We start from the raw sequence: 27,522 nt of genomic DNA, 5'->3' as shown, positions 1-27,522 counted from the left end.
TTTGAATAGTCAAATAGATGTTCCTATCATTCTATTACAAAATATACTGCATACAGAATACAGTAAATATGATTGTTAAACAATCCACAAAACATACCAAGGTAAGTTGCTACATCAATAAATAAATAAATGTTACCAGTGCTTAGAGTAGAGCTGGAGAGGTGGTGGAACTCATTTCTCCTAGTTGGGCTGTGACACTAAAGGGAGGATTGGGGATTAGTGTTAGGGATAGGGTGATAATACTTACTAGAATGCTATAAATTCTCCATCATCCTCGGCAGTATCCCTCTTCCATATCTGAGCACTTTTATCCCTAAATATATGTTTTCTAGGCACAATTTTCCCCTTAAAATTGCCACTGACCTACTTGTTCTAGTTACATCATGTTACTTTCCTGAGATCTTGGTTACTTCTCATTGCCTAGTCCCTCCCCAGATATCTGTCTAGAAATGTTCTCTGCTGAATTTTGATGAAGACTCATGGGTACTTGTTTCCTAGCACGGCCACAATCGGGAGTAATCGTGTACCTTAACTTAAGGTACACGATTACCCCCGATGGACCCGATTTCCTTTGAAATCAGGTCCATTTGGCCGGCTAGGATAAAATATCGGGGGCATCGCGTCGGTCGGGACCGTTAACAATGGTCCCGACGCGACCGACGCGATGCCCGCGATTTCCCCATAGGCTTCAATGTTAAAAAATATTTTAACATTGAAATCGTGTCGGGAAAGGTAAAATATCGGGGGCATCGCGTCGGTCGGGACCATTAACAATGGTCACGACGCGATGCCCCCGATTTTTCCATCGGGTTCAATGTTAAAATATTTTTTGACATTGAAATAGTGAAAAATTGTGAAAAATGTGAAATGGGCCAATATGACCCATTTCACATTATAGATGTCCCCGTCGTCACCCCACGATAGACGCCAACTCGAAGCGTGGCGAGCGCAGCGAGCCCGCGAGGGGCGGCGGTGCGCGTCCTCCGACCTTTTCATTCCCCTACTATCCACTAGGGCGTGGAGTGAGAATAGAATAGTGTGGCGAGCGCAGCGAGCCACCGAGCCCGAAGCGTGGCGAGCGCAGCGAGCCCCGCGAGGGGACGCGGATACCTTCACAGTTATACGCGTCCCCTCGCGGGCTTCACAGGTGTCCGTGGCGACGCGGACACCTGTGAAGTCCGCGAAGGGACGCGTTTACCTGTGAAGGTATCCGCGTCCGCTCGCCACGCTTCGGGCTCGGTGGCTCGCTGCGCTCGCCACACTATTCTATTCTCACTCCACGCCCTAGTGGATAGTAGGGGAATGAAAAGGTCGGAGGACGCGCACCGCCGCCCCTCGCGGGCTCGCTGCGCTCGCCACGCTTCGGGTTGGCGTCTATCGTGGGGTGGGGTGTACGACGTTAAATTTGGGGGGGTTGGCAATATTTTACATTGAATTCAATGTAAAATCGGGTCCCAGGGACCCGATTTACATTTCATTCAAAAAAAAAAATCGGGTCCAAAATCGGTCGGTCGCGTCGATCGCATCGCATGCGACCAAATCGCATGCGATGCGATTGACCCGATTTTTCCGACACGACCACCCCGATGTAAATCGGTGTGGCCGTGCTAGGAAACAAGTACCGACTCATGGATAGGAGATTTGCTGCGCTGGACATCAGTTAAGTAGCAGTTAGTACAGTGTTTTTCAACCAGTGTGCCGTGGCACACTAGTGTGCCTTGAGCTGTTCTCAAGTGTGCCCCCACATCTAGAGATGCCCAAACCCATTTACAGCCACCACCAGTTCAAATGTTATTTACTGGTCTCTTCTTTTCATGTAAAGGGTCAATGTATTTATTTTTGTTATTTGTGGGGATCAGTGTGATTGTTTTTAATGTGGGGGCCAATAGGTTTGTTTTTTTCCTGTGGTGGCCAATGTGTTTTTCCCTGTGGGGATCTTAGGGTGTGCCTTGGCAATTTTAAAGTCCTATTTAGTGTGCCGCGAGGTAAAAAGGTTGAAAATCACTGCATAACAGAAGTCATTGGAGTCTACTTAAATCTCAAGTTTAGCTTTGCTTTCATTTATCCTTTATTTCAAATGTCAAAAGAAAATCTCTAGGCATGGATGTTTCATGTTCTGTATGAAATTACTCATACATGTCAAACCATCATTATACCCATTCACCCCAATAATTTATTAGTTCATTTTACATTTACACCAAATCACGCATCAGCACTTTAGGAACATTCTCACAATTCTGTAACAAAAGCAAGGACATTTCCTTTTAGTCTCGAAACTTTATTTAATATGGCAAGTTAATATATTCTGTAGGCGACATATTGTTTGAACATAGACTCTGTGATTGCCTGGATAAAATGAATGATAGAAAATTCAGCACTAACATTGTACATAGATATAGGTAATCTTTTTCAAAGACATAGAAAACTATCACTTTTGAACTTTCTCATAAGGACAGAAATCAAGAAGATTAATAAAGTGTTCAATAGATGTGAGGTCACCATAAAATTATCTCTGCTGAAACATTACCATCTAATGTATGTATATATTAATTTAGACAACAAATATTCTTAGAATATTCTACATAAATTATACAATAAAAACAATTATAAAAGGTGCAATAACGCAAAATTAATGACATTAATAAAACATATATATGTTTTACCATAACCAATACAGCAATATTAAAACTATACATTTTTGTAATGAATGGAATTAAAATAACAAGATACTTATGACTGGTGATTTCACAAAATAAAGGGTGAGATTTAATAGGATGAGAGATTCAGAAAGTGAGAGATTTGGTGAGAAATCTCCAGGGTTTTTTTTAAAGCGGCAATCATTTACACTTCAATATCAAACTGGTTTTGCAGTGTGAATGATTGCCGCTTTAAAAAACCCTGGAGATTTCTCACCAAATCTCTCACTTTCTGAATCTCTCATCCTATTAAATTTCACCCAAAATGTCATATTTGTTACCCATATCACGCCTCTTATGCTGTGCTGTTAAAACGATGGGCCTATCGAGTATTTTTAATGTAAATACAATGCATGCAACCTCATGTGATTATAACACATGGACGGTGCTTACTTCATTACAGTGCCTTCAAAGCAGTATCTGAATGGATCAATATGTCGAAAGGGTCAAAGATTGACAGTTAAATGGTCAATATGGTCAACAGGCCGACAATTAAATGGTTTAAGCAAAAAAAGATTGACACATGGGACCTTTTTCTTGTCTTGCAATGCTGCGACTCGTAAGGTCCACCCTCCCCCTCGCACGCCGCGATCCCCCGCAGGCATGCAAATGTATGTTTTGCATAAACATCCATTCGCAGCTTACATGCGGGCAGGAAATCATTTGATGGACACCGACCATCGAATGATTTCTACATCGCTCGCAGACCGAAGACACCTCTGTCATCTTAGGTCTGCGGGCCCCTGTGCGGAAAGCGGGCAGGCTGCTGACATCCGCTGACGTCAGCTGCCCGCCATCCGCACCATTGCCGAACTTCCATAGGAACCCCCAGTGTTTTCATATATATAAAATCAATTTGCCTTGGCCGCTCGCACCAAATGGCTGCACATGCGCATAACGGTTTATGCGCAGTCGCACACCATTACTTCCCTGCGTGAACACGCAGGGAGCGAATGGACCAGAATAAGGTCCATAATTATTCAGAATTTTTAGGGTTAGACACTTGGGGGAGGGTTAGAGTTAGGCTGGTCAAGGGGAAGGTGAGGATTTAGCACTTAGTGGAGGGTAAGAGTTAGGCTGGTGGAGGGGACGGTGAGGATTTGGCACTTGGTGGAGGGTAAGAGTTAGGCTGGTGGAAGGGACGGTGAGGATTTGGCACTTGGTGGAGGGTAAGAGTTAGGCTGGTGGAAGGGACGGTGAGGATTTGGCACTTGGTGGAGGGTAAGAGTTAGGCTGGTGGAGGGGACGGTGAGGATTTGGCACTTGGTGGAGGGTTAGAGTTAGGCTGGTGGAGGGGACGGTGAGGATTTGGCACTTGCTGGAGGGTTAGAGTTAGGCTGTGGTAGGGGTACGGTTAAGGTTACGACTTTAGGGGGAGGGTTAGGCTCCGGGGAGAATTAGGCTTAGGCATTAGAGGGAGGATTAGCTTTATAGTTGAACCATTTCCGTGTGCACTTTTTTGACCCTGTCAAACTAGACTGTCAACATCTAGTATAGACCTATACCTATTGACTGTCTGTTGAGAAACTGTCAATCTTTTAATCCACATTCCTTCAAAGCAGGCTGTCACTCTTAAAAAAGTTCATACATATAACTTATATATCTCTGTGAAAGGACATTGTATAGACCCAACAACAGCTAACAAGAACAGCTATTCCCAGACTGGCTGTTTATTTATTCATCATTTCAGTGCAGTCATTCATTTTTATGGTCTTTTTATTCTTAATAGGGCTTCCATTGTGTTTGAAAATCAGCAACAAATGCTCACCACCAGTAAATAATAAGCAACTACTTTGGTTACCCAATTGTAATTGGTGAATGGCGAAAGTGAGTTTCTGTTTTGACAAAATAGAGGTAGCTTGCCCTAGTGTTCAGACTCATCACCTCTATTTTCTCAGCTAAGTTATTCCCCTCCATTGGAACACAATGGAGCCATGAAAAAATAAAATAAAATTTTATTTTAGCTTAAATTGGATGTATTGGCTAATTTACATGCACTGTGTGTGTTATTATTTTTTTACACAAAACACAAGGTAAGGGGTATTATTTATGTAGGAAGTGTACTTGATAAAACAGTAAATTATTCAGGTGATATTTCTTATGAATAATTAATATAAGGCTACACTCTAAACAAATATTTCCCAACTCCAGGTACCCCTAACAGTGCATGTTTTACAGATCTCCTCAATATGACAAGTGAAATAATTATTAGCACCAACTGTTCATCTAGGAGTCAGCCAGTAATGAATACACCTGTTCAACAACTAGGAAACCTGTAAAACATGCACTGATAAGCTGGCTACACCCTTATGATTTATCTGTCCACTCTGTCTGGGGGAACAAAAATCTGATATTGTATTAGAGCAAGTGACCATTTGCTTCCAAATGCTGGAAAACAGACAATGGTCATTCAGGCAAATTGGTTAAAACCTTTGATTTAACTAATGTCTGAACAATAGTTTTTGTCTGTTTTCCAACATTTGGGAGCAAATAGTTTATTGTCATTTGCTCCCATACATTACGAGATTTTTGTTTGTACCAGACGAACTGGTGTGTACTCAGCTTTAGGGACCCCTGAGGACTGGAGTTGGGAAACTGTTATAAGCACAAGGTTATTTCATTTTTTACCTTAAACATTAATAAATATAATTGTAGTTGGTGGTACTACAGACTATGGTAATAAATACAAGTATTCATAATATCATTTAAATATGGTGTTGAGAAGATTGGATCAAGCCTTGGGGTCACACCATATAGAACATCTTCAGTGGATTCTGTAATAGAAATAATGTATTAGAGGTTTAGAACAGTAAATTACTTTATAATTCAAACCAATATAAAGTTATGCCTTTGTGATTTAAGAGGGTTATTTAACCCTAACAACACCCTCGGTACTTGTGGAGTATCACGGCTCCCACGACCTGCATCGTATGCAGATCGTATGCTAAAAATCGCATCGCATCGCATGTGGCATACGATGGCATACGATGCGATGCGATGTTTTACCGATTTTTGACCATTTTTGCTCAAAAATCGTATGCCATCGCATAACATCGTATGCCATATGTAGTGGCATACGATGTCATACGATGCGATACGATGTTTTACCGATTTTTTGAGCAAAAATGGTCAAAAATCGGTAAAACATCGAATCGCATCGTATGCCATATGTAGTGGCATACGATGTCATACGATGCGATACGATGTTTTACCGATTTTTGAGCATTTTAGTGCCATACGATGGCATGCGATGCGATGGCACCCGATTTTGGACTGAAATGCATCAGAATGCATTGAAATGTGTATTAAAGTAGTGAAATGCCCCCAAATGCCATTTTTCATAGTGCACCACCCCCACTATCAACGTCAACCCGAAGCGCGGCGAGCGCAGCGAGCCCGCGAGGGGCGGCGGTACGCGTCCTACGACCTTTTCATACCCCCACTATCCACGTCGGCGTGGAGTTGAGAATAAAATAGTGTGGCGAGCGCAGCGAGCCCGAAGCGTGGCGAGCGGACGCGGATACCTTCACAGCTATACGCGTCTCCTCGTGGGCTTTACAGGTATCCGCGTCCCCTCGCGGGGCTCGCTGCGCTCGCCACGCTTCGGGCTCGGTGGCTCGCTGCGCTCGCCACACTATTCTATTCTCAACTCCACGCCGACGTGGATAGTGGGGGTATGAAAAGGTCGTAGGACGCGTACCGCCGCCCCTCGCGGGCTCGCTGCACTCGCCACGCTTCGGGTTGACGTTGATAGTGGGGGTGGTGCACTATGAAAAATGGCATTTGGGGGCATTTCACTACTTTAATACACATTTCAATGCATTCTGATGCATTTCAGTGCAAAATCGGGTGCCATCGCATCGCATCGGATGCCATCGTATGGCATCCGATGCGATCGCATACGATTTTTGAGCAAAAATGGTGAAAAATCGGTAAAACATCGTATCGCATCGATGGCATACGATGCCATGCGATGTTTTACGGATTTTTCACCATTTTTGCTCAAAAATCGGTAAAACATTGTATCGCATCGTATGACATCGTATGCCACTACATATGGCATACGATGTTATGCGATGTTTTACCGATTTTTGACCATTTTGGCTCAAAAATCGGTAAAACATCGTATCGCATCGTATGACATCGTATGCCACTACATATGGCATACGATGCCATGCGATGCCATACGATTTTTGAGCAAAAATGCTCAAAAATCGGTAAAACATCGCATCGCATCGTATGCCACTACATATGGCATACGATGCCATACGATGGGAGCCGTGATACTCCACAAGTACCACACCCTCCTCCCCCATCAGCAATGTAATCTTAACCAAATCCAATCAAAATTACATTCGGGATGCCGGCTCTGGCATTGTGAGCATCATCGGAGTAACGATGACAGTGTTAAGGCCCCCATACACTAGGGCGACTTGTCCTAAGGACAAGTCAGCCCCGATTTCCCCTGAGCTCCCCGGGGGAGCTTGATAAGTTTTGGCACTTGATGTGCCATTTTTTACATATGATAAATCGGATGCGATTTATCTCACATAAAAAATGGGGGGGGAGGCATCAGGAGCAGGCTGGCAGTGGGTACCTGTCCGGGGAGCGGCAGGAGCAGGGACTGGTCCGGGGAGAGGCACAAGGTGTAGCGGCAGGCAGCGGATGGTTGTGGGTACCTGTCTCCCAGACTCCTGACTCCCAGAGTGGGTACCTGTCCGGGGAGCGGCAGGAGCAGGGACTGGTCCGGGGAGAGGCACAAGGTGTAGCGGCAGGCAGGGAGCGGGGACCGCGACGCAGATGCTGAGCAGAGACCGGGGGCGCGGCGGGAGAATAGAAGGAAATCCTATTCAAAAGACTGAGCGGCCGCTGATTGGCTGGGAACTCAGTACTTCTTTATTATTAACATTACTGAACATCAAATCCTGTCCTGGCATATGCATGTCCAAGGATGAGAATTTAAGATAAATGACCATATCCCTGTGTGTAAGGGGCGACTGGGGTGGTCACTGGTCGGAGGAGCATGCTCCCTTGATAAGCTGTTTCCCTGGCAGAGAGCTTCCTTTTAATTAGGAAACATCTCTGGTTGCTGATGAAAACGAGACACTGAGCAATATACTGCTTAGCAATATATTGTTCAGTGTGTATGGAGCTTAAGTCTTACCAGAAATGTACTCCCATTTTATACGAAAATACTATACAAGCAGGGGTGTAACTATAGCACCGCAGCCCCCGCCACCGCGGGGGGGCGCTGTGCATGTGGGGGCGCCGGGGGCTGCGGTTCTATAGTTAAACCCCCCCTCAATCCCCCGCAGACTTACCTATCGCGCTGGTCCCGGCGGCTCCGTTCTTCTGCTGAGGACCACCACAAAATGGCCGCCCCCATATAGCACACAGTTCTCTGAAACTGTCTGCTGTATGGGGGCGGCCATTTTCTGGTGGTCCTCAGCAGAAGAACGGAGCCGCCGGGACCAGCGCGATAGGTAAGGCTGTGGGGGATTGAGGGGGGGTTTGCATGGGCGGCGGGGTAGGGGTGCTCGGCGGGGCGGCGACGGCGGGGGGCACCCAAAACGTAGCTACGCCACTGTATACAAGTTTCAAGATATTTAAAGGGATTATTCTGAGTTGGGATAAAATATTGGCTTTCGCAAGTTATACCCCTTTTACACCGCCGCAAAAACCCGGGTTTTCCCTTTTGGACCCGGGTCAGTGGCGGTGTAAAAGGGGTCTACCCATGTCCATTTGCATGGGACTTCTACCCAGGTCCTGACAACGGTGGAACACGGACAGAACCTGGGTAGTGGGCAGTGTAAACGGGTATGCCGGGTCATCTGACCCGGCTCCTGTTTACAGAATGGGGGTGCCCAACCTCCGGACCAGTGCTTGCCGCCCAGGTTTACACTGCATGTCGGCACTGCAGTGTAAACGGTGCAAATCCCGGATCCGACCTAGCTTGGAACCGTGTTCCAAATATCGTGTTGGATCTGGGATTTTGGTGTAAAAGGGGTATAACAAACACAGGACATCTTTATTTCTACCCTTCTTTTTGCTTTTCGCCCATCTAGGAACCAGCCTGGTGGTGGTAGTTATTGGATATACAGATGTAGCACCACTCATCCGCTTCAGGGAGATGGGCAGGGTTGGGGGGGGTGGAGCGGGGAGGTGGGGGAACGCGGTGGGGACTGGTTGCGAGGTGGCGGGGACCTGGGGGGAGCCCCGTTGTAAGGGGACGCACATGCGTCCCCTACCGGTGGCTGGCGGGGGCTGGCATGTGGCAAATCCACTGCCAGCCCCTGCAATGAAGAGAAGCGCTACATCTGTATATGTAACCAAAAAATATTCTTAAATTATGTAGAAGAATATATACTGCACAATGAATAAAGACACATTCAGTTGTGCTATAGTGAATACACAGCTTATATATATATATATATATATATATATATATATATACTGGGCGAAATTTACTAAGAATACGAATGCAAAAAGTTGCATTCGTATTCTTAATACGAATTAATATGAAAGCAAACCTCGTATGCTTTGTCGTGTTCTGGAGGGGTATTTACAAAGCAGTCAAACACGACTGCTTTGTAACCCTCCGATGGCGTATAAATTCGTATTAACGGCCATATATACGGCCGCTAATACGAATTAGTGTAGGCAGTCTGCACGGATCAGTCAGATCCGTGCAGGCTGCAAAAAAAATTTGTAAAATAAATAAAAAAAACAGCGTGGGGTCCCCCTCACAGCCGTAACCAGGACCAGGCTGAAAGAGCCGGGCCGGTAATAAAAAATCAGGAAACCCGACAAATAGGGGTTCCCTGATTTTTAACAACCAGCCCCAGGCTCCAGGTCCGGGGCTGATTCCCAAATACGGGGGACAAAATGAGTAGGGGTCCCCCGTATTTTAAGAACCAGCCCCAGGCCAAACCAGCCAGCAGGGTAATGCCACAGCCAGGGGGAGACGTTTTATACAAGTCCCCCTGGCCAAAGCATTAACCCCCTGACCGGTCAGCCTGGCCAGGGGCCCTGGGGGAGTGGGGACCCCCCCAATAAAGGGGTCCCCCCCCTCCAGGACTTACCTGACCAGGCTGAAGCCTGATGCTGTCCTCAATGCCCCTGGGCGGTGGGCATCGAGCTGATTGTGTGTAAAAAATAGAATAAACTATTGTTTTTAACTGTGGAACTATGAGTCTCAGCAAGCCTACCCTGCAAGCTGGGACTTGGAGAACCACAAGTCCCAGCCTGCGGGGCATTAAAAAATAGTTAAATAAACACACACTGACACACCAGAAAAATAAAACTTTAATACATACATACTGATATTTACCTATCTTGATCCCGTCGGAAGGTCCCTGGGTCCTTTAATGCCCCGCAGGCTGGGATACACCTTTTTTTTTACGAATTTAGCTAAGTAAATTTCAAATTTACTAAGCTAAAATCTAAGCTAAAAATCGTAAAAAATACAGGGGGTGCTCCTTTAAGGCGACACAGTATGTCCCAATTATATAGCAGGGTAGGATATGGTTAATCCAATAAGAGCACTCACCAAAGTTTCGTTAAGAAGAATTTAATTTTGGTACATTACCAGTCAGAAAAATGTAGGTCTACGTTTCGGCTACCAGGTGGCCTTTCTCAAGACAATTCAGCATAGACGTCCTCACAGCGCTGACTCTTGCGCTGACTCCATCCTGACTCTTGAGGACGTCTATGCTGACTTGTCTTGAGAAAGGCCACCTGGTGGCCGAAATGTAGACCTACATTTTTCTGACTGGTGTTGACCTGATGCTTGTAGAACTAATGTCTGTCTATCCAATGATCCATACCCCAATTGGTATATTGCGTCCCCTTGCATGGCTCACTTCTCCCGCCATGCTTCTGGCAAGGTGAAATCAATCATAGTCCATGTGGATGGTAAAGTACGGAAAAGTTCAAAAACATATAAAGATAATGTGAAAAGCGTATGTCAACCTTATGCCGTCGACCATTATCATATTGACCTAATGCATGTCGACCAATAGTGGTCGTCTTATTGACTGAGACACTCGTACTCCCCATTCGCAGCAATGGGATGTGCGAGCATTTGAGAACCTCGCACGTCCCCATCTTGGGGAATGGCGCGCCAAGACGGTAAGCTCTGGCGTGCTGACGGGATGAACAACCGCGGATCCAACTGTAACAATGGGTCTCTGAATCAGGCCCAAAGCTCCACAATAATAAGAATGCCATTGCTTTATAGAACTGTATACAAACAGTCAACTCTATATATTGGAGTACAGTATGGAGAGAATATACAGTACAACAAAAATCATGTACTATAATATAATTGTATACACATATACCTTTTTGCAATTGTTAGTGTTCATCTATGGAGACCATTCTTCCATTTCTAGGCTGTAGGAGAAACATATACAATACGGAATTTAATGAATGAAATGACAAGATAAAATTATAACATGACACGAGTGTATTTATTATGATAGTACAGATTGCATTGCTACAAATGGAGATTTTAATATTAGGAAATCTGTGTTAGCCCTGATGCCCACTGATGTTAGAGATGACCAATGTTTAGTAGCAGATCTACTGACTGTACAAAGTACAGATGTAGCCACGCTCATTGTTGCCACATCAATGGCCAGATGCAACTCCTGTGGGGATTGGTGCAATCCTGTCCTCATGTGCGTAGATCTAACTCACTCCAGTGGCTCACAGAAATGCAGTGAGCTGTGTGGCGATTCCACTCTGCAGGTACGAATTTGGTGCGACAACCAGAAGCAGCACTCATGAGCACAGCTACATCTGTATGTAATCGCATCTGACAATGCAACACATTCTCCCCAATGCTAGCCTTACTTGCACTAGGTTGTGCTGCTGTATCATTTTCTGCACCCCTGTTCCATTCAGTATGTTTAATGTGACATCCAATAACACTAGTATACTGTATACAGGGTGTGGTTTACTGGGTTGACTGTGTGTCGGTCGATAGTGTCTAGGTCGAGCCCAGTAGGATGACATGCACAAGGTCAACATGAAAATGGTTGACACATGAAAATGTTGATATGAATGTATTAGGTTGTCAATGTTCATCTTGAAGCACATGGACCCACAATTAGTGGGATACAGTCACTGGGTCAACAAGCATTTGGTAGACAACCATTAGGTCGACCACTGAAGGTCGACATGCATGAAGCTGACATGCCTGAAGGTCGACATGCATGAAGGTCGACATGACTTAAGGTGGTTTTTCATGCCCTACCATCCACTAGGGCGTGGCGGGAGAATAAAATAGTGTGCCGAGCGCAGCATGTCCAGCGTACTTTTTAGTGTCCATGTTGACTATATCGACATTCGGGACAAACAAAAGTGAAAAACCCCATGTAGACATTTTGAATGTCAACCTAATGCTTGTGTCGAACTAATGACCCTGTCGATCTAACACGTCGTCATTTAGTCATGTCGACCTTCAGGCACGTTGACCTTCAGCCTTTCCGACCTTCATGCACGTCGACCTTTAGTGGTTGACCTGATGCTTGTAGAACTAATGTCTGTCTATCCAATGATCCATACCCCAATTGGTATATTGCGTCCCCTTGCATGGCTCACTTACCCCGCCATGCTTCTGGCAAGGTGAAATCAGTCATAGTCCATGTGGATGGTAAAGTACGGAAAAGTTCAAAAACATATAAAGATAATGTGAAAAGCGTATGTCAACCTTATGCCATCGACCATTATCATGTTGACCTAATGCATGTCGACCAATAGTGGTCGACTTATTGACTGAGACACTCGTGCTCCCCATTCGCAGCAATGGGACGTGCGAGCATTTGAGAACCTCGTACGTCCCCATCTTGGGTAATGGCGCACCAAGACGGTAAGCTCTGGCGTGCTGACGGGATGAACAACCGCGGATCCAACTATAACAATGGGTCTCTGTCCTGATTTGTTTTGTCTTTCGCTAAGAATGTTTCATCTCCATAGAAATAATAGTACTATATTTAATTTTAGCTCAAACTACAACTATCTTGATGTGGGAATCACCGGACACCTTTAGATCATAGCTAGATTACATTTGATGGTTATAGTGAAAGGTCCTTGGTAATGCAAACTTCTGATGACTGATGACATTTAAGAGCCTTGCATTACCCGAAAAAGGAAAAAGGGTCTTCCCATTGTTCCAGAACTGTCCTGTAAAATAAAATACAAAATATATTATTCATCATAATTAATACAATTTTGTAACCTTGTACAATTTTTTTTAATGCAATTTCATTAAATGTGATTTGTGTGTATACAATGCTGTCATTTTTTATTTTTGCAGAAGAATACTGCATATGCATGCAATAAAAATGTATATATACATATCTAGTTATGTGTATATCTCCGACCGGTATGAAGAACATTTTTCGTGATCTTTCCGGATGTTTTGCTAATATTTATTTTTTTGGTCTTTCCAATTTGGTCATCTGAAAATAAAGCTGTAACCAAGCAGCTCCTAAATGTCAGTTTTCAAACACAGATTGTGACATGAGAGTTAAGCCCTGTGTAGACCAGTGTTCTCTGATTATTTACTGTCGATCATAGGAATTAATGCTCAATCAGATGTTCTTAGCATCCCATGACCCTCAGCATTTACATAGTGGATACCCATGACGGTATGTGTAATCCAAGATTAGGGTGAAAACTTCAAACAATGAACTCCACTTTCTTTTATCCCTTAAAGTTGGATCTGTACTAAAGGGGCCTACACATGTAGTGATGTCACTTAATTTAACTACATCGCTCCATGTGTAGGGGCATAGCCATAGCGATTTGTGTCCCAGCGCCTCGCTATTGCCCAGGCGATTAATATGCAGCATGCTGGATATTAATCTCTAATCGCCGGGAAGGGTCAGTGTTCTCTGCGGAGAACACTGGCCCTGATAGATCGCTCAGCACACAGAGCTGTGAACACTCAGCATTGTCGCTGCGTGTGTAGGCTCTTTAGTAAAAAATGTTTATCACCAATGATAATGATATAGTTGTTCCAAAAGAGAAACTAAAATATCTCCCTAAATTATTTACTGTATCAACTTGGCTGAGCAGAAAATGACATGCTTCACTGATAAGTCCTAACAGGGGTGCAATAGTAGACTTGCAGGTAACAATGCTTTTCTGTACTCCTGTGGGTTTATTTACTAAGATGGGAGTGCTTTCATACCTCCCAGCTGTCCCGATTGCAGCGGGACAGTCACGCTAATTGGAGACTGTCCCTCCTGTGGGTGTACGTGTCCCATGGACAAGGGATCAGTTGGAGGGAACCAGAGATCACCGTTGTTCTGCTCTGCAGCCAGCGATCGGTGAAGAGATGCTGTATGCATGCTCTACAGGGGTAGTGGTGCTAGACTATGCCCCTCCACCCAAGGCCACACCTGCATAACCGGTAATGCTGCCCCCTTTACAGACCGGTTGTGATAGGTCCCGATTTAAAAGATTGCCCATAGCAACCAATCAGAATCTGCTTATTTATTTAGCCCATAGCAACATCCCATATTTAATAGAACTCTTATCGTAAATAAATGGTGCCATAAATAAATTACAGAACTCTGCTCTCCTAGATTGATGTAATTTCTCAGCATTAACATATTTATTATCCCTCACAATGTAGTATTTAAATGATATATACATAATATATATATATATATATATATATATAATTGGATAGAGGATGCGGCACACCATTCACGTATAAACGATTCCTTTAATACGACAACGTTTCAATGCCTAGTATGGCATTTTCATCAGGCTTAAAACAGACATATACAAACACCTTACCTATATAAGATCAAGCTGGCGCTTTGCCGCGCGCGGGACCACGCACCCGTCCGGCAGCGCTGGTCACGTGACGTCATCATCCCGAGACTCGTCCCAGACCCAGTGACGATGCGTCACGTGGCCGTATCTAGGCAACCAGGGTAATCAAAAGAAACAAACAGTGAGACATACGTTTAAAAACGAATAGATACATGTGTGAGCAGCATATTGCAAATATTTTAGATGTTACGCTATCAATAGCAGTGTAAATCACCATAAATGATTGCTATGAACAATAGTTAAGCAAAACGGCATGGCACGCCTGCTGATTGCGGTGATCAAAGACAGACTCCTTAGTGATTGCTCGTTACCATCCGATGTATCGTTAATATCATCGTGCAATCGTACAACAAACATCAGGTTGCCATGTACAATAGTTACATACATATAGATTATAGCTGGCATAGGCTGAAAAAATGTAAATTATCAAACGATATGGATATGAGAAGCTTAGGGGAGAAGAGCAAAAAGACATATAACATATGAAAACTAAAAAGTAGAAAAAAATAAAAAAATATATATATGAGAAATATATGTAATAAATCAGGTATAAATATATACACAAGAATTGAGAAGAATAGAAAAAGAATTAAGCCAAGAGGCAGAAAAAAACTTGCAAAAAGAAACAATATATACTAAACAAAAAATGTATAAGTATATTTTTTTATTTTTTTCTACTTTTTAGTTTTCATATGTTATATGTCTTTTTGCTCTTCTCCCCTAAGCTTCTCATATCCATATCGTTTGATAATTTACATTTTTTCAGCCTATGCCAGCTATAATCTATATGTATGTAACTATTGTACATAGCAACCTGATGTTTGTTGTACGATTGCACGATGATATTAACGATACATCGGATGGTAACGAGCAATCACTAAGGAGTCTGTCTTTGATCACCGCAATCAGCAGGCGTGCCATGCCGTTTTGCTTAACTATTGTTCATAGCAATCATTTATGGTGATTTACACTGCTATTGATAGCGTAACATCTAAAATATTTGCAATATGCTGCTCACACATGTATCTATTCGTTTTTAAACGTATGTCTCACTGTTTGTTTCTTTTGATTACCCTGGTTGCCTAGATACGGCCACGTGACGCATCGTCACTGGGTCTGGGACGAGTCTCGGGATGATGACGTCACGTGACCAGCGCTGCCGGACGGGTGCGTGGTCCCGCGCGCGGCAAAGCGCCAGCTTGATCTTATATAGGTAAGGTGTTTGTATATGTCTGTTTTAAGCCTGATGAAAATGCCATACTAGGCATTGAAACGTTGTCGTATTAAAGGAATCGTTTATACGTGAATGGTGTGCCGCATCCTCTATCCAAGTATACCTAATCTTTTATGCTGGCACCCATGCAGCATTTCACGTAGGAGGCTGTGCCAGACACCCTGGATCGCTGTATTGGAGTTTTTGGACATTGTCTATCTCCCAGTCGTGGCACCCCCGGTATTTAACCCTATTTGCATCAGCTGAAATTGTGTTGCCCTGTGCGAGCGGAGCACCCAGTGTATTTTTATACATTTTTTTAACCATCTATCTGCCAGTCGAGTTACCTGTGTTTACAGGCTACACCTGGCTAATTGTTGAGCAGCTACTGCACATTATATAACAACATGAACCCCATGGAGCCTGGGGCGGGTTGTTCACAGACGGCATATCCCATTGGGGAAACAACTACTTATACTGATAAGGACGCAGATGGAATCCTGTATAGCAGCGTTTTGGAGGATATGGCAGAAGCGGCTCCTTGTGAGGAATTATTCCGCGATCTGCTCAAACTTAAAAAACGTGAAATAGACTACTACTATCACGGATTATCGTTAAGCGAGTACCACAGAGCCAGAATGATCCCAAGGGGGCTACGTATGAAAAACGGCCCAACCATTGGCCGTCATGACCCCACTTTCTGTAGGAAGTGGGTATCAATAGTTAATAAATGCTCATTTGACCTAATGTTATTAATTATAGAGTATTCCACCCAAGAGGTTAAAGCGGCAAAAGACAAAATCACTGAATTTGAGGCGTCCCACAAAACCACACTAAGTGAGGACACCGCCACTGATTGGTTCTCCAAACTTAATGAGCAATTACAAGCATATAAACGCAATCTGATTAAGTTTAAACGAGACAAAAAATCTAAAGTTGAAAATGACTACCAGCTAAACCTCATCTATCAATGGACAACACCCCAGCCTATGGGTGGCTATAAAAAACCGTTTTTTAGAAGGTATAACAAGGGTCAGGAGCGCAATTATGGGTCATCCACTGACTTTAATTCTTCAAATTAGGGCGAAAGTCAGCCTGCACATTCCTCAAGCCAGCGTAATGCCCACCCTTTAGGGGTACGCAACAGGCGCAGCCCACAAGGCGGTGGCGCCCCTATACCCGCCGAGGCGGTAAGAAGAGGAAGCAGGGTTACCGGAAGAAAACCACCGGCACCCAAGCCCAAAGCCTAGTGGTGAACCTATCTTCATACCCACTAACCCCTGACGAATCTAAAGTTCTGGCCAAAGGCCTTTCATTTACTCCTTCAGTTTCCTTTAATGCCAATAATTGGCATGTTGAACAACATCGTCTGGCCCGCCAATTGCGATTAAAGGACTTCTTCTCTAAACCTCGTGATGATTCGATTGGGACCAAGATTACACCACCTGGCTGGAATGAAATTCCACCTCAACTCAAAAAGATCTTGCCTAGGTCCCAATTCGATCCCCAATCTTTTAACCCGACCATCAAAACATACATACGTATGCTGAATGAAGGTGTGGCATCTGAGATCCCCAAAATGCCCAGAACCCGGGACAATCTCACCAAACCAGAGCGGCTGGCCTTGGATGCTCTGGCAAGCAACGATCAGTTGATTATTAGACCGGCGGACAAGGGTGGGGCCTTGGTTCTACAAGATCTCGATAAATATCATACCCAAGTGATGGCACACCTCAATGATACTTCTACCTACCGCAAATTACCGCAGGACCCTTCCTCTTTGTTCAAGAAAGAACTGGAAGTTGTGCTACAGAAGGCTGTGGACTTACAATTGATAACTTTACAAATAAAGGAGGCCCTATTACCAGCATATCCTTTGGTCCCTCTTTTGTACACTATCCCCAAGATACATAAGTCCCTGGCGGACCCTCCGGGTCGCCCCATTATTTCCGCCAGGGACTCATTATTTCAACCTGCGTCAATTCTTGTGGATAGTGTATTACAGCCATGTATTAGGTCACATCCCAAATACCTTCTCGACACCACCTCCCTACTATGTAAACTTCAATCTATGCCTCAGCAGGAGGATGATGTATGTATGTTCACGGTAGATGTGTGTAGCCTCTACACAGTCATTCCCCATGATATGGGTTTGGCTGCTGTAAGAGGTTACATTACAGATCACCCTGAATATCGGGGTCCACATGTAGAAGTTATTCTGCAATTACTTGAATTAATACTTACAAAAAAAATTTTCATTTATAATGATATGTTTTACCTTCAGCTCACAGGTTGTGCTATGGGGGCGGCGGTAGCCCCCTCATATGCTAACATTTTTATGTTTAAGGTGGAGGAGGACGTGTTTTTTACAGATCATCATGTGGCGGGGCGGATTTTTTTCTACACCCGCTACATTGATGATCTGCTTATATTTTGGAAGGGCCCGGCTATTGATTTGGTGAATCACATTGAAAAACATAACTCCATGGGGAGTCCAGTTAAATTCACTTACTCTCATAGCCACGATTGTGTGAAGTTCTTGGATGTAGAAATACGTAAGGAATCGGGCAAATTGGTAACAAGTTTGTATACCAAGGATACTGACAGAAACAACACACTCCACTACACCAGTTGCCATCCCAGGGCATCGGTAAGAGGATTGCCTTTTTCGCAATTATTGCGTACAAAGCGCATTAACTCCAATCCGTTACAAGCAGAAGCCCAAATGGAGACAATGCTGGAAAAATTCCGACAAAGAGGTTACCCCACGTCTGTCTTAGAGTCAGCCAAATTTAAAGTTATGAGCCTTAATCGAGATGATCTGTTGACCCCTAAAAAAACTAATGTTTCGGAAGTGACCCGTATGCCATGGGTCACGTCATTTAACACTGGGAGTAGAGTTGTTAACTCTATCTCCAAACGTCTTTGGCCCATGGTTAAGACAGACCCAGACCTGGGTCTCCAGAAAACAGACCTACTATCTTGCTACAAAAGACCACCCAACCTTAGGGATGTATTAGTGAAAACTAAAGTATGCATAAATCCCCCCAAAAAACAGATGCCTAAGGGTAACATTAGGTGCACCTGCACCACATGCCGCTTTTTGATTGGTGGATCTACATTCCCACACCCCCAATCTGGTAAAACTATGACCATTAATCACACCCTAACTTGTAATAGTATGTATGTGGTCTATCAGATTGTCTGTCCCTGTGGGCTGTCATACATAGGTAAAACAGAGCGCGCCTTTAAGGAACGTATGGCAGCCCACAGGTCAGCAATTAAGTCAGCTATTTCAAAAGGCTCGAGCGAGCAGCCTGTAGCTCGACATTGGGCTCAGGCTGGTCACTCTATGGCACAACTCAAATACCGTATGATAGACCATATTCCGGCCTCTATCAGAGGAGGTAATAGGGGGTTATCATTACTTAAATGTGAGGCCCGTTGGATCCTTAGACTTGAAACGGCGGCGCCTAAGGGTCTTAATGATCACACTGGCATCAGTGTTCTTTCATTATGAATATTCCTCACAGTATCCTCTAAGTGGACTATATACTTATACATTTTTTGTTTAGTATATGTTGTTTCTTTTTGCAAGTTTTTTTCTGCCTCGTGGCTTAATTCTTTTTCTATTCTTCTCAATTCTTGTGTATATATTTATACCTGATTTATTACATATATTTCTCATATATATATTTTTTTATTTTTTTCTACTTTTAGTTTTCATATGTTATATGTCTTTTTGCTCTTCTCCCCTAAGCTTCTCATATCCATATCGTTTGATAATTTACATTTTTTCAGCCTATGCCAGCTATAATCTATATGTATGTAACTATTGTACATAGCAACCTGATGTTTGTTGTACGATTGCACGATGATATTAACGATACATCGGATGGTAATGAGCAATCACTAAGGAGTCTGTCTTTGATCACCGCAATCAGCAGGCGTGCCATGCCGTTTTGCTTAACTATTGTTCATAGCAATCATTTATGGTGATTTACACTGCTATTGATAGCGTAACATCTAAAATATTTGCAATATGCTGCTCACACATGTATCTATTCGTTTTTAAACGTATGTCTCACTGTTTGTTTCTTTTGATTACCCTGGTTGCCTAGATACGGCCACGTGACGCATCGTCACTGGGTCTGGGACGAGTCTCGGGATGATGACGTCACGTGACCAGCGCTGCCGGACGGGTGCGTGGTCCCGCGCGCGGCAAAGCGCCAGCTTGATCTTATATAGGTAAGGTGTTTGTATATGTCTGTTTTAAGCCTGATGAAAATGCCATACTAGGCATTGAAACGTTGTCGTATTAAAGGAATCGTTTATACGTGAATGGTGTGCCGCATCCTCTATCCAAGTATACCTAATCTTTTATGCTGGCACCCATGCAGCATTTCACGTAGGAGGCTGTGCCAGACACCCTGGATCGCTATATATATAATTGCTTATAATATATCTTTAACTGGAAGTGATTAGATAATATGGATGGTATTGTTTTTGTATTCCATGTAAACCATGTTACACATACCTTCTTGGTAAACTCCTCTGTGGTGATATGTGATTCCTAGAAAAAGGATCATAAGTATAATGGATTACCTGTATATTGTTGTATATATCATTATTGGAAAACAATATAATGCAGATATCAATTAAAATATTTTTAGTGGAAACTTGATTATGCCCCCTGTCCATATGTCGAACTATACTTTAAAGGGACAATTCAGTCATGTACAATGCTGGGTAAGTGCTTTGGAATGGTCTGTGAACACTAATGTTGGCACATCAAAATTACAACATTGTTCCCCTGGCTTTGCACCTCGTAGAAGTGCACTCTATAATGGATGAGTGTTGTTGCTCTCCCATAAATATCCATGATGTGTACATTTCGAGAACATATCACAGATAATTGAATTTTTGATTGAATCTGAATATTTCTACTTCTTTATTTAGAAGGCACAATAAAGTTTCCACAATAACAAATAAGCATAACAATGGTGCAGTAACAGTCATACCCCTTTCACACCGCACTTGTTAAACGGTATATTGCCATTTTTTTTTTCACATTTCAAAACGTTTAAGGCTGCAGTGGGAAAGCGCCAGAGTTGATTTACCGGTTAAAGATAACCAATATTTCAAAACGTTTAAAAAGCAGAGTCCTACACATTTCAGAGCCGTTTTTTATGCAGTGAGAATGGCTCTGAAACGGTATTTAGTAAAAACAACAGATTATAGACCTGTGATAGGCTGTCCCCTGCATTCTGCCTTGAAACATGTTCAGGGGATTAAACGGGTTGACTGATGTGAATGGTACTTAAACGATATTTAAAACGGTAATCTACTGCAATGCGAAGGCTCAGACCCGTTTTAAATACTGTTTAAAAATACCGGTTTTTGAAACGTTTTGGCAGTGTGAAAGCGGTATCATACTGCTTTCACATTGCAACCCTGCTTTCAACCCATTTTTGTAAATGTTTCATAAAACGGGTCAAAAGCCAGTTAAACCCCTTCACATTGCATGTTGTAACCAGTATATTACTGTTTAAATACCATTTTTGTACCTTTCACATTCAACCCATTTCACCCATTAAAAAACGGCTTCTTTGCAATAAAACTCTATTGTGCAATTCCTGCTTGTGGGCAGTGACAACATGCAGGGAGACAACCAATGACCCTTGTGCAGATTATCATGTGTAGTTCAAACCGGTTCTGGGCCATTCAGACTGCAGGAAAAACTTTTAAAACGTTTTCAAATGCCAGTATTCTGTAACCGGCCAATTGACTGGGGACCTTTCACATTGCAGCTGGTACCATAGGCGCCGATTCCGTGGGTGCTCCGGGGCCTGAGCACCCACGGAAAATCGTAAGCACCCACCAGGCCCGCCGCCCGTCGAATCAGCTGGTGGCTGGCCGCACAGCCAGCCCACCCATTACTGATGCTCTCTGGCCGGCTTTGCGATGTGTGACGCGCTGGCGTCACACCGCGCTCCCCCCCCCCTCTCCCCCGCCCTGCGCTGTACTCCTCCTGAGTAAATACAGCGTAGGGAGGGGGAGAGGGAGGGCGGAGCGCGGTGTGATGCCAGCGCGTCAGGCAGTGTCTCTCTGGGTCCCCTATCCTCCCCTCCCATCAGCGTGAGCACCACAGTGCCGTCCCCTCCTCCCTCCGGCTTCCTGATCTGCACATGAAGTAAGTCACACGTCCTGCACTGTGACTGCACTGGAGGAGCCTAGCAAGAGGATGGAGAGCAGCAGCCACACCACTGCAGGAGCACAGACCCGGTCAGCAGGGGCTCAGGTAAGTCCTACTAAAGATGGAGGGGGTGTCAGCAATGTTTGCTGGGGGGGGATGTCATTAATGTCTGGGGGGGGTGTCAGTAATGTTTGCTGGGGGGGGGGATGTCAGTAATGTTTGCTGGGGGGGATGTCAGTAATGTTTGCTGGGGGAGGGGGGGTGTCAGTATTGTTTGCTGGGGGGGGGGGATGTCAGTAATGTTTGCTGGGGGGGGATGTCAGTAATGTTTGCTGGGGGGGGGATGTCAGTAATGTTTGCTGGGGGGGATGTCAGTAATGTTTGCTGGGGGGGATGTCAGTAATGTTTGCTGGGGGGGGATGTCAGTAATGTTTGCTGGGGGGGATGTCAGTAATGTTTGCTGTTGCGGAATGTCAGTAATGTTTGCTGGGGGGGGATGTTAGTAATGTTTGCTGGGGGGGGGATGTCAGTAATGTTTGCTGGGGGGGGATGTTAGTAATGTTTGCTGGGGGGGATGTCAGTAATGTTTGCTGGGGGGGATGTCAGTCATGTTTGCTGGGGGGGGAGGGAATTCAGAAATGTTTGCTGGGGGGGGGGGATGTCAGTATTGAGTATTGTTTGCTGGGTTTTGTCAGTAAGGTTCTGGGGGGGGGGGGGGGTTGTTTGTCAGTAATGTTTGCTGGCAGGCCCATATTTGCCACTAGGCCCGTAAGGCACAGACATAAGGGCAGCAGCAGGGAGCCATGCTGTGAGACACTCACAGTCATGTCAGACTCAAGAGGTGACGTCTGTGGCAGAACTGCTGGCACAGCATTGGGATCGAGCCTCCCTCCAGCGGCAGCAGCGTAGCGGAATGGGCAGCTGCGAGTGACGAGCAGTGTCACCGCCGACATGATTCATATCAGCGGCGCTTGTCATTCGCCGCTTCCCACTCAGCTTGGCCATGCTGCAGCTGCACATCTATGATTGTGGTCCCACCGCCCGCAGCAGCGGCCCGGTTCCGTAGGCTCCGCCAGTGGCTGTGCCTGTGACACATGTCATGACATGCATTGCAGCCGCTGGTGAGTAATTGGAGGAGTGGGGCCAGGCATTTCTTATTAGCCCCCAGCTAAAGGGTAAGGGTCAGGCTGACTGTGATGGATGGAAGATAGGCGGAGCTGAGGGAGCAACACAGTGACCATGTACTCAGAGGCTGTGCCTGTGCTGAGAGGCTGGACTCAGGGCCGCCGACAGGGGGGGTCTGGGGGTACTTCAGTCCTGGGCCCCACCTCTCTCTGACAGAGGGTAGGGCCCGGGCAACACTCCCCAGCAGCACGGTAGTTTACCCCCGCCCGCCCCTTCATTGTCTGGCTGCCGCTTGAGCCTGCTGCCCGGCTCAGAGTTCATTAAGAGCCCGGCGGCAGCGGAAGCACAATGTTAATGCGCACTCACTACGCAGTCACATCACATGCACATCATCCCCTCCAATGAGAAGCCGGCCGCCAGGAATCTGGAAAGGAAGCCCCAACCGCGGCGTGACGACCGAAGAGCAGCGCAGTGGCAGCACAGTCAGGAGACTTGCTGCTGCATGCTGCATCATATGGAGGAGCTGCCAGCCACCCTGAGTCCCTCACTGACCTCGGCCCTAAGGTAAGAAATCATTAACAGTGCTCGGGAGAGGGAGGTGGGAATGCGTGCCCACCAATATGTTTATTTCCATACACCCACTGCTGAACACCAATGTGTTCATTTTTATACACCCACCGCTGCCCACCAATGTGTTCATTTTAATACACCCACCTCTGCCCACCAATGTGTATATTTTAATACACCCACTGCTGCCCACCAATGTGTTTATTTTCATACACCCACCACTGCCCACCAATGTGTTCATTTTAATACTCCCACTGCTGCCCACCAATGTGTTTATTTGTATACACCCACCGCTGCCCACCAATGTGTATATTTTTATACACCCACCGCTGCCCACCAATGTATATATTTTTATACACCCACTGCTGCCCACCAATGTGTTTATTTTTATAAACCCACTGCCCACCAATGTGTATTTATTATTTACACATCCACTGCCCACCAATGTATATATTTTTATATGCCCACTGATGTATATATTTTTATATGCCTACTGCTACCAATGTATATTTAAACACCACTGCCCACCAATGTTTATTAATAATAGGCCAGCAATGTTCTGTATATGTTACCGCCTATTATTAATAAACATTGGTGGGCAGTGGTGTTTAAATAAATATACATTGTTGGCAGTGGGCATATAAATATTGGTGAGCAGTGGGCATATAAAAATATATACATCAATGGGCATATAAAAATATATACATTGCTGGACAGTGGGCATATAAAAATATATATATTTTCGGATGCCCACTGCCCACCAATATATATATTTTTCTATGCCCACTGCCCAGCAATGTATATATTTTTATATGCCCACTAATGTATATATTGGTGGGCATATAAAAATATTTTATATTTCACTCTCTTCACAAGTGTAAGTTCATCCCAGTTGCTGCCTGTGATGGAATTGTATATAAAAGATATATTTTTTTATATGCTGTTACATGTGTGGTTCTGTCCCTCTACCTTTCCCTGCTGTCCCTGTCACCACTTTCTCTGTCCCTGCTGTCATTCTTTCTGTCATCACTGTTATTCTCTGTCTCTATTTCCTTGCTTTCCCTCTCTTTGTTCCTGATTTTTGGCTCATTACCTGTGGCATAATGTGAATTTTGGCTCATACCGTGTGTCATAATGTGAGTTTTGGCTCATATCATGTGTCATAATGTGATTTTTGGCTCATACCGTGTATCATAATGTGAGTTTTGGCTCATACCGTGTGTCATAATGTGATTTTTAGCTCATACTGTTGTTCATAATGTGATTTCTGGCTCCTACCGTGTGTCATAATGTGATTTTTGGCTCATACCGTGTGTCATAATGTGATTTTTGGCTCATATTGTGTGTTATAATGTGATTTTTGGCTCATACCATGTGTCATAATGTGATTTTTGGCTCATACCGTGTATCATAATATGAATTTTGGCTCATACGGTTTGGCATAATGTGATTTTTGGCTCATACCGTGTGTCATAATGTGATTTTTGGCTCATACCGTGTGTCATAATGTGATTTTTGGCTCATACCATTGGTCATAATGTGATTTTTGGCTTATGCCGTGTATCATAATGTGAGCTTTGGCTCATACGGTTTGGAATAATGTGAGTTTTGGCTCATACCGTGTGGCATAATGTGATTTTTGGCTCATACTGTGGCATAATGTGATTTTTGGCTCATACCGTGTGTCATAATGTGAGTTTTGGCTTATACTGTGTGGCATAATGTGAATTTTGGCTCATACTGTGTGTCATAATGTGAGTTTCGGCTCATACTGTGTGGCATAACGTGAATTTTGGCTCATACTGTGTGTCATAATGTGAGTTTTGGCTCATACCGTGTGGCATATTTGCCCAAAATATTTGACTAAAATTTTTTTTTTAACAATGGGGGTAGGGGGGCCCTTCCTATTTTGTCAGTCCTGGGCCCCACAATTTCTGATGGCAGCCCTGGCTGGACTGACTGAGAATGCGGGCATCGAGGAGAGGTGACTGGAGAGGAGAGGACTAACCTGCAGGGCAGACTCTGGTAAGATGGGAAGAGTAAGTCACTGACAGAGGGGCCCGCTGAAGTTGCTGGTAATCATGGCTGCAGCCTGCTTCTCACTCACACAGATGTCTGCCTGTACAAGTTTGAGTGGAAGAAGCCGTTCCAAGCTGGGATAATCAGCACCAGTGGGTCCCTCTGTCAGTATTTGAGGTTGAAGAAGGTGGCATGGTTGTTTTTGTGCCCCCTCCCAGGGAACAGACTTGTAGTAACTCTGCCACCTCCTCATCCACATGTGTGCCTCTGCCTCTACGATATATAGCCCTGGTTTGATAATGCCCCTATTATTTATTGTTGTTTCCCTTTAATTTAACCCCATATGCACACTTGGGGTGGAGGGGGGCGACATTGCACGCATCTGGGGGGGACCAAATGTTGTGCCTAGGGGTGGTCTGACCCCTAAATTTGCCCCTGTTTGCTGGGGGGGGGGGGGGGGGTTTGTCAGTATTGTTTGCTGGGGGGGTGTCAGTAATGTCTGGGGGGCACCAGAGATTTCTAAGTGGCAAAATGTTTGTTACCTGAATGCATCTACAGAGAATTTCATAAAATTAGGTCATAGGGAAGGTCGCACTAAGCTTCAAAATTAATATTAAAGGACTTTAATATTAATAATATAGCTATAAAGCTCCACACCCGGTGTCCTTCATTGGTTCACAGCCCATATATATTTATTTTATATGACTGATACTGAATTCTTAAATAAAAAATTGGTATTATTTTGTGGCCACGCCCCTTCCCTGTGAAGCCACTCCCCTATATTTTTGGCTTGAGCACCCACCAGCAAAAACATAAATCGGCACCTATGGCTGGTACCATTTCAAAATGCTAAAACCGGCAATATACCGGCTTGCAAGTGCAATGTGAAAGGGGTATCAGGAAACCGATCTGCTGAACAATGATTAATAAAGTGACAACCTAGGTAGGGAAGCAGACTATAGCTGGGTACACACTAGATGCATAGGCATGCGCAGCACATCTTATAAGGGAGTGCACAGTCAAAGAAGTGTCCATAGCTCCACCTATTGGGGCGTGTCTAATACCGCCAATCAGGCATGTCTTCCATCATCTATTGGCACTCTCTACAATATAAAACGTCTCTCAGCCACAACATAATCTCCTGCCTATTTCAGATTTAATCTTCTAATTACTCTGTGTAACAGTACATGCAAATACAGTCATAAACATATATGGATGACGCAGGTATGTAGTGATATGACAATGGTCTAGTTCAATTAACAATGCAAACACACATATAATTGTTTATTGGGCGCTTCTTAAAATGGAATACAGTTCTAAAAAGCAAACGTCTTTGGTTAAGGGTATTGCTGGCATTGTTAGCGGCAGAGGTGTTCATAAGGGTGGGGCACAGCATAAGGGGGTGCTTGTGCACCCCTAACACTCAATGTGCGCACACCTATGACTAGAGGTAAACAACTCATTACCCTAACCCCCCAAATATCAAAAATATCCCCACCCCTCCCCCAGTGTGGGTTCGATACACCCCAGAAATTGTTACACCCCCAAATAGCACACACTCCTGTCCTTTAACAGATGTCACAATGGACATAGATGCTCACCCACCATTGATGAGTATTGCAGCATTTGGTACTATGCTTTGTGAACAGGCAAAGGTTGCTTGTGTGGGAGACAGGAGGGGGGCAGGGCCACATCTTCAAAATAAAAAGTCACTGGCTGACTGGTGGCCTAATAGGTGTGTCGACCTCCAGGGGATCTTCCATGTAAGGTCTATAGACAATTCACCCCCGACACATGTCATGAGAAGTGCAGGAGTAGAAAGCTGGGAGAACAGGGAAGAGGGCGCTACTTCA

The 27,522-nt window shown here is 44.5% G+C and overlaps 1 protein-coding gene across 3 annotated transcripts in view; it reads right to left on the bottom strand.

Annotated features, from left to right (window-relative positions):
* Positions 1 to 2,925: 2,925 nt before the first annotated feature.
* NMS (neuromedin S) overlaps positions 2,926 to 27,522 on the bottom strand; it is a 74,133-nt gene continuing 49,536 nt past the window's right edge. For all 3 annotated transcript variants that reach the window (XM_083174365.1, XM_083174363.1, XM_083174364.1), the window contains 4 exons: positions 20,300 to 20,335; positions 12,843 to 12,884; positions 11,039 to 11,090; positions 2,926 to 5,470 (listed from right to left, as the gene is read on the bottom strand). In XM_083174365.1, the coding sequence (XP_083030491.1) occupies positions 11,052 to 11,090; positions 12,843 to 12,884; positions 20,300 to 20,335 (117 nt within the window). In that variant the 3' untranslated portion in view covers positions 2,926 to 5,470; positions 11,039 to 11,051. The remainder of the gene's footprint in view (positions 5,471 to 11,038; positions 11,091 to 12,842; positions 12,885 to 20,299; positions 20,336 to 27,522) is intronic.

This window comes from Crinia signifera, chromosome 2, assembly GCF_055691185.1.
Source record: "Crinia signifera chromosome 2, ASM5569118v1, whole genome shotgun sequence".
Lineage (NCBI taxonomy): Eukaryota > Metazoa > Chordata > Amphibia > Anura > Myobatrachidae > Crinia > Crinia signifera.
Note: the sequence above shows the minus strand (reverse complement) of the source record. Positions and strands in the feature narration are given on the sequence as shown.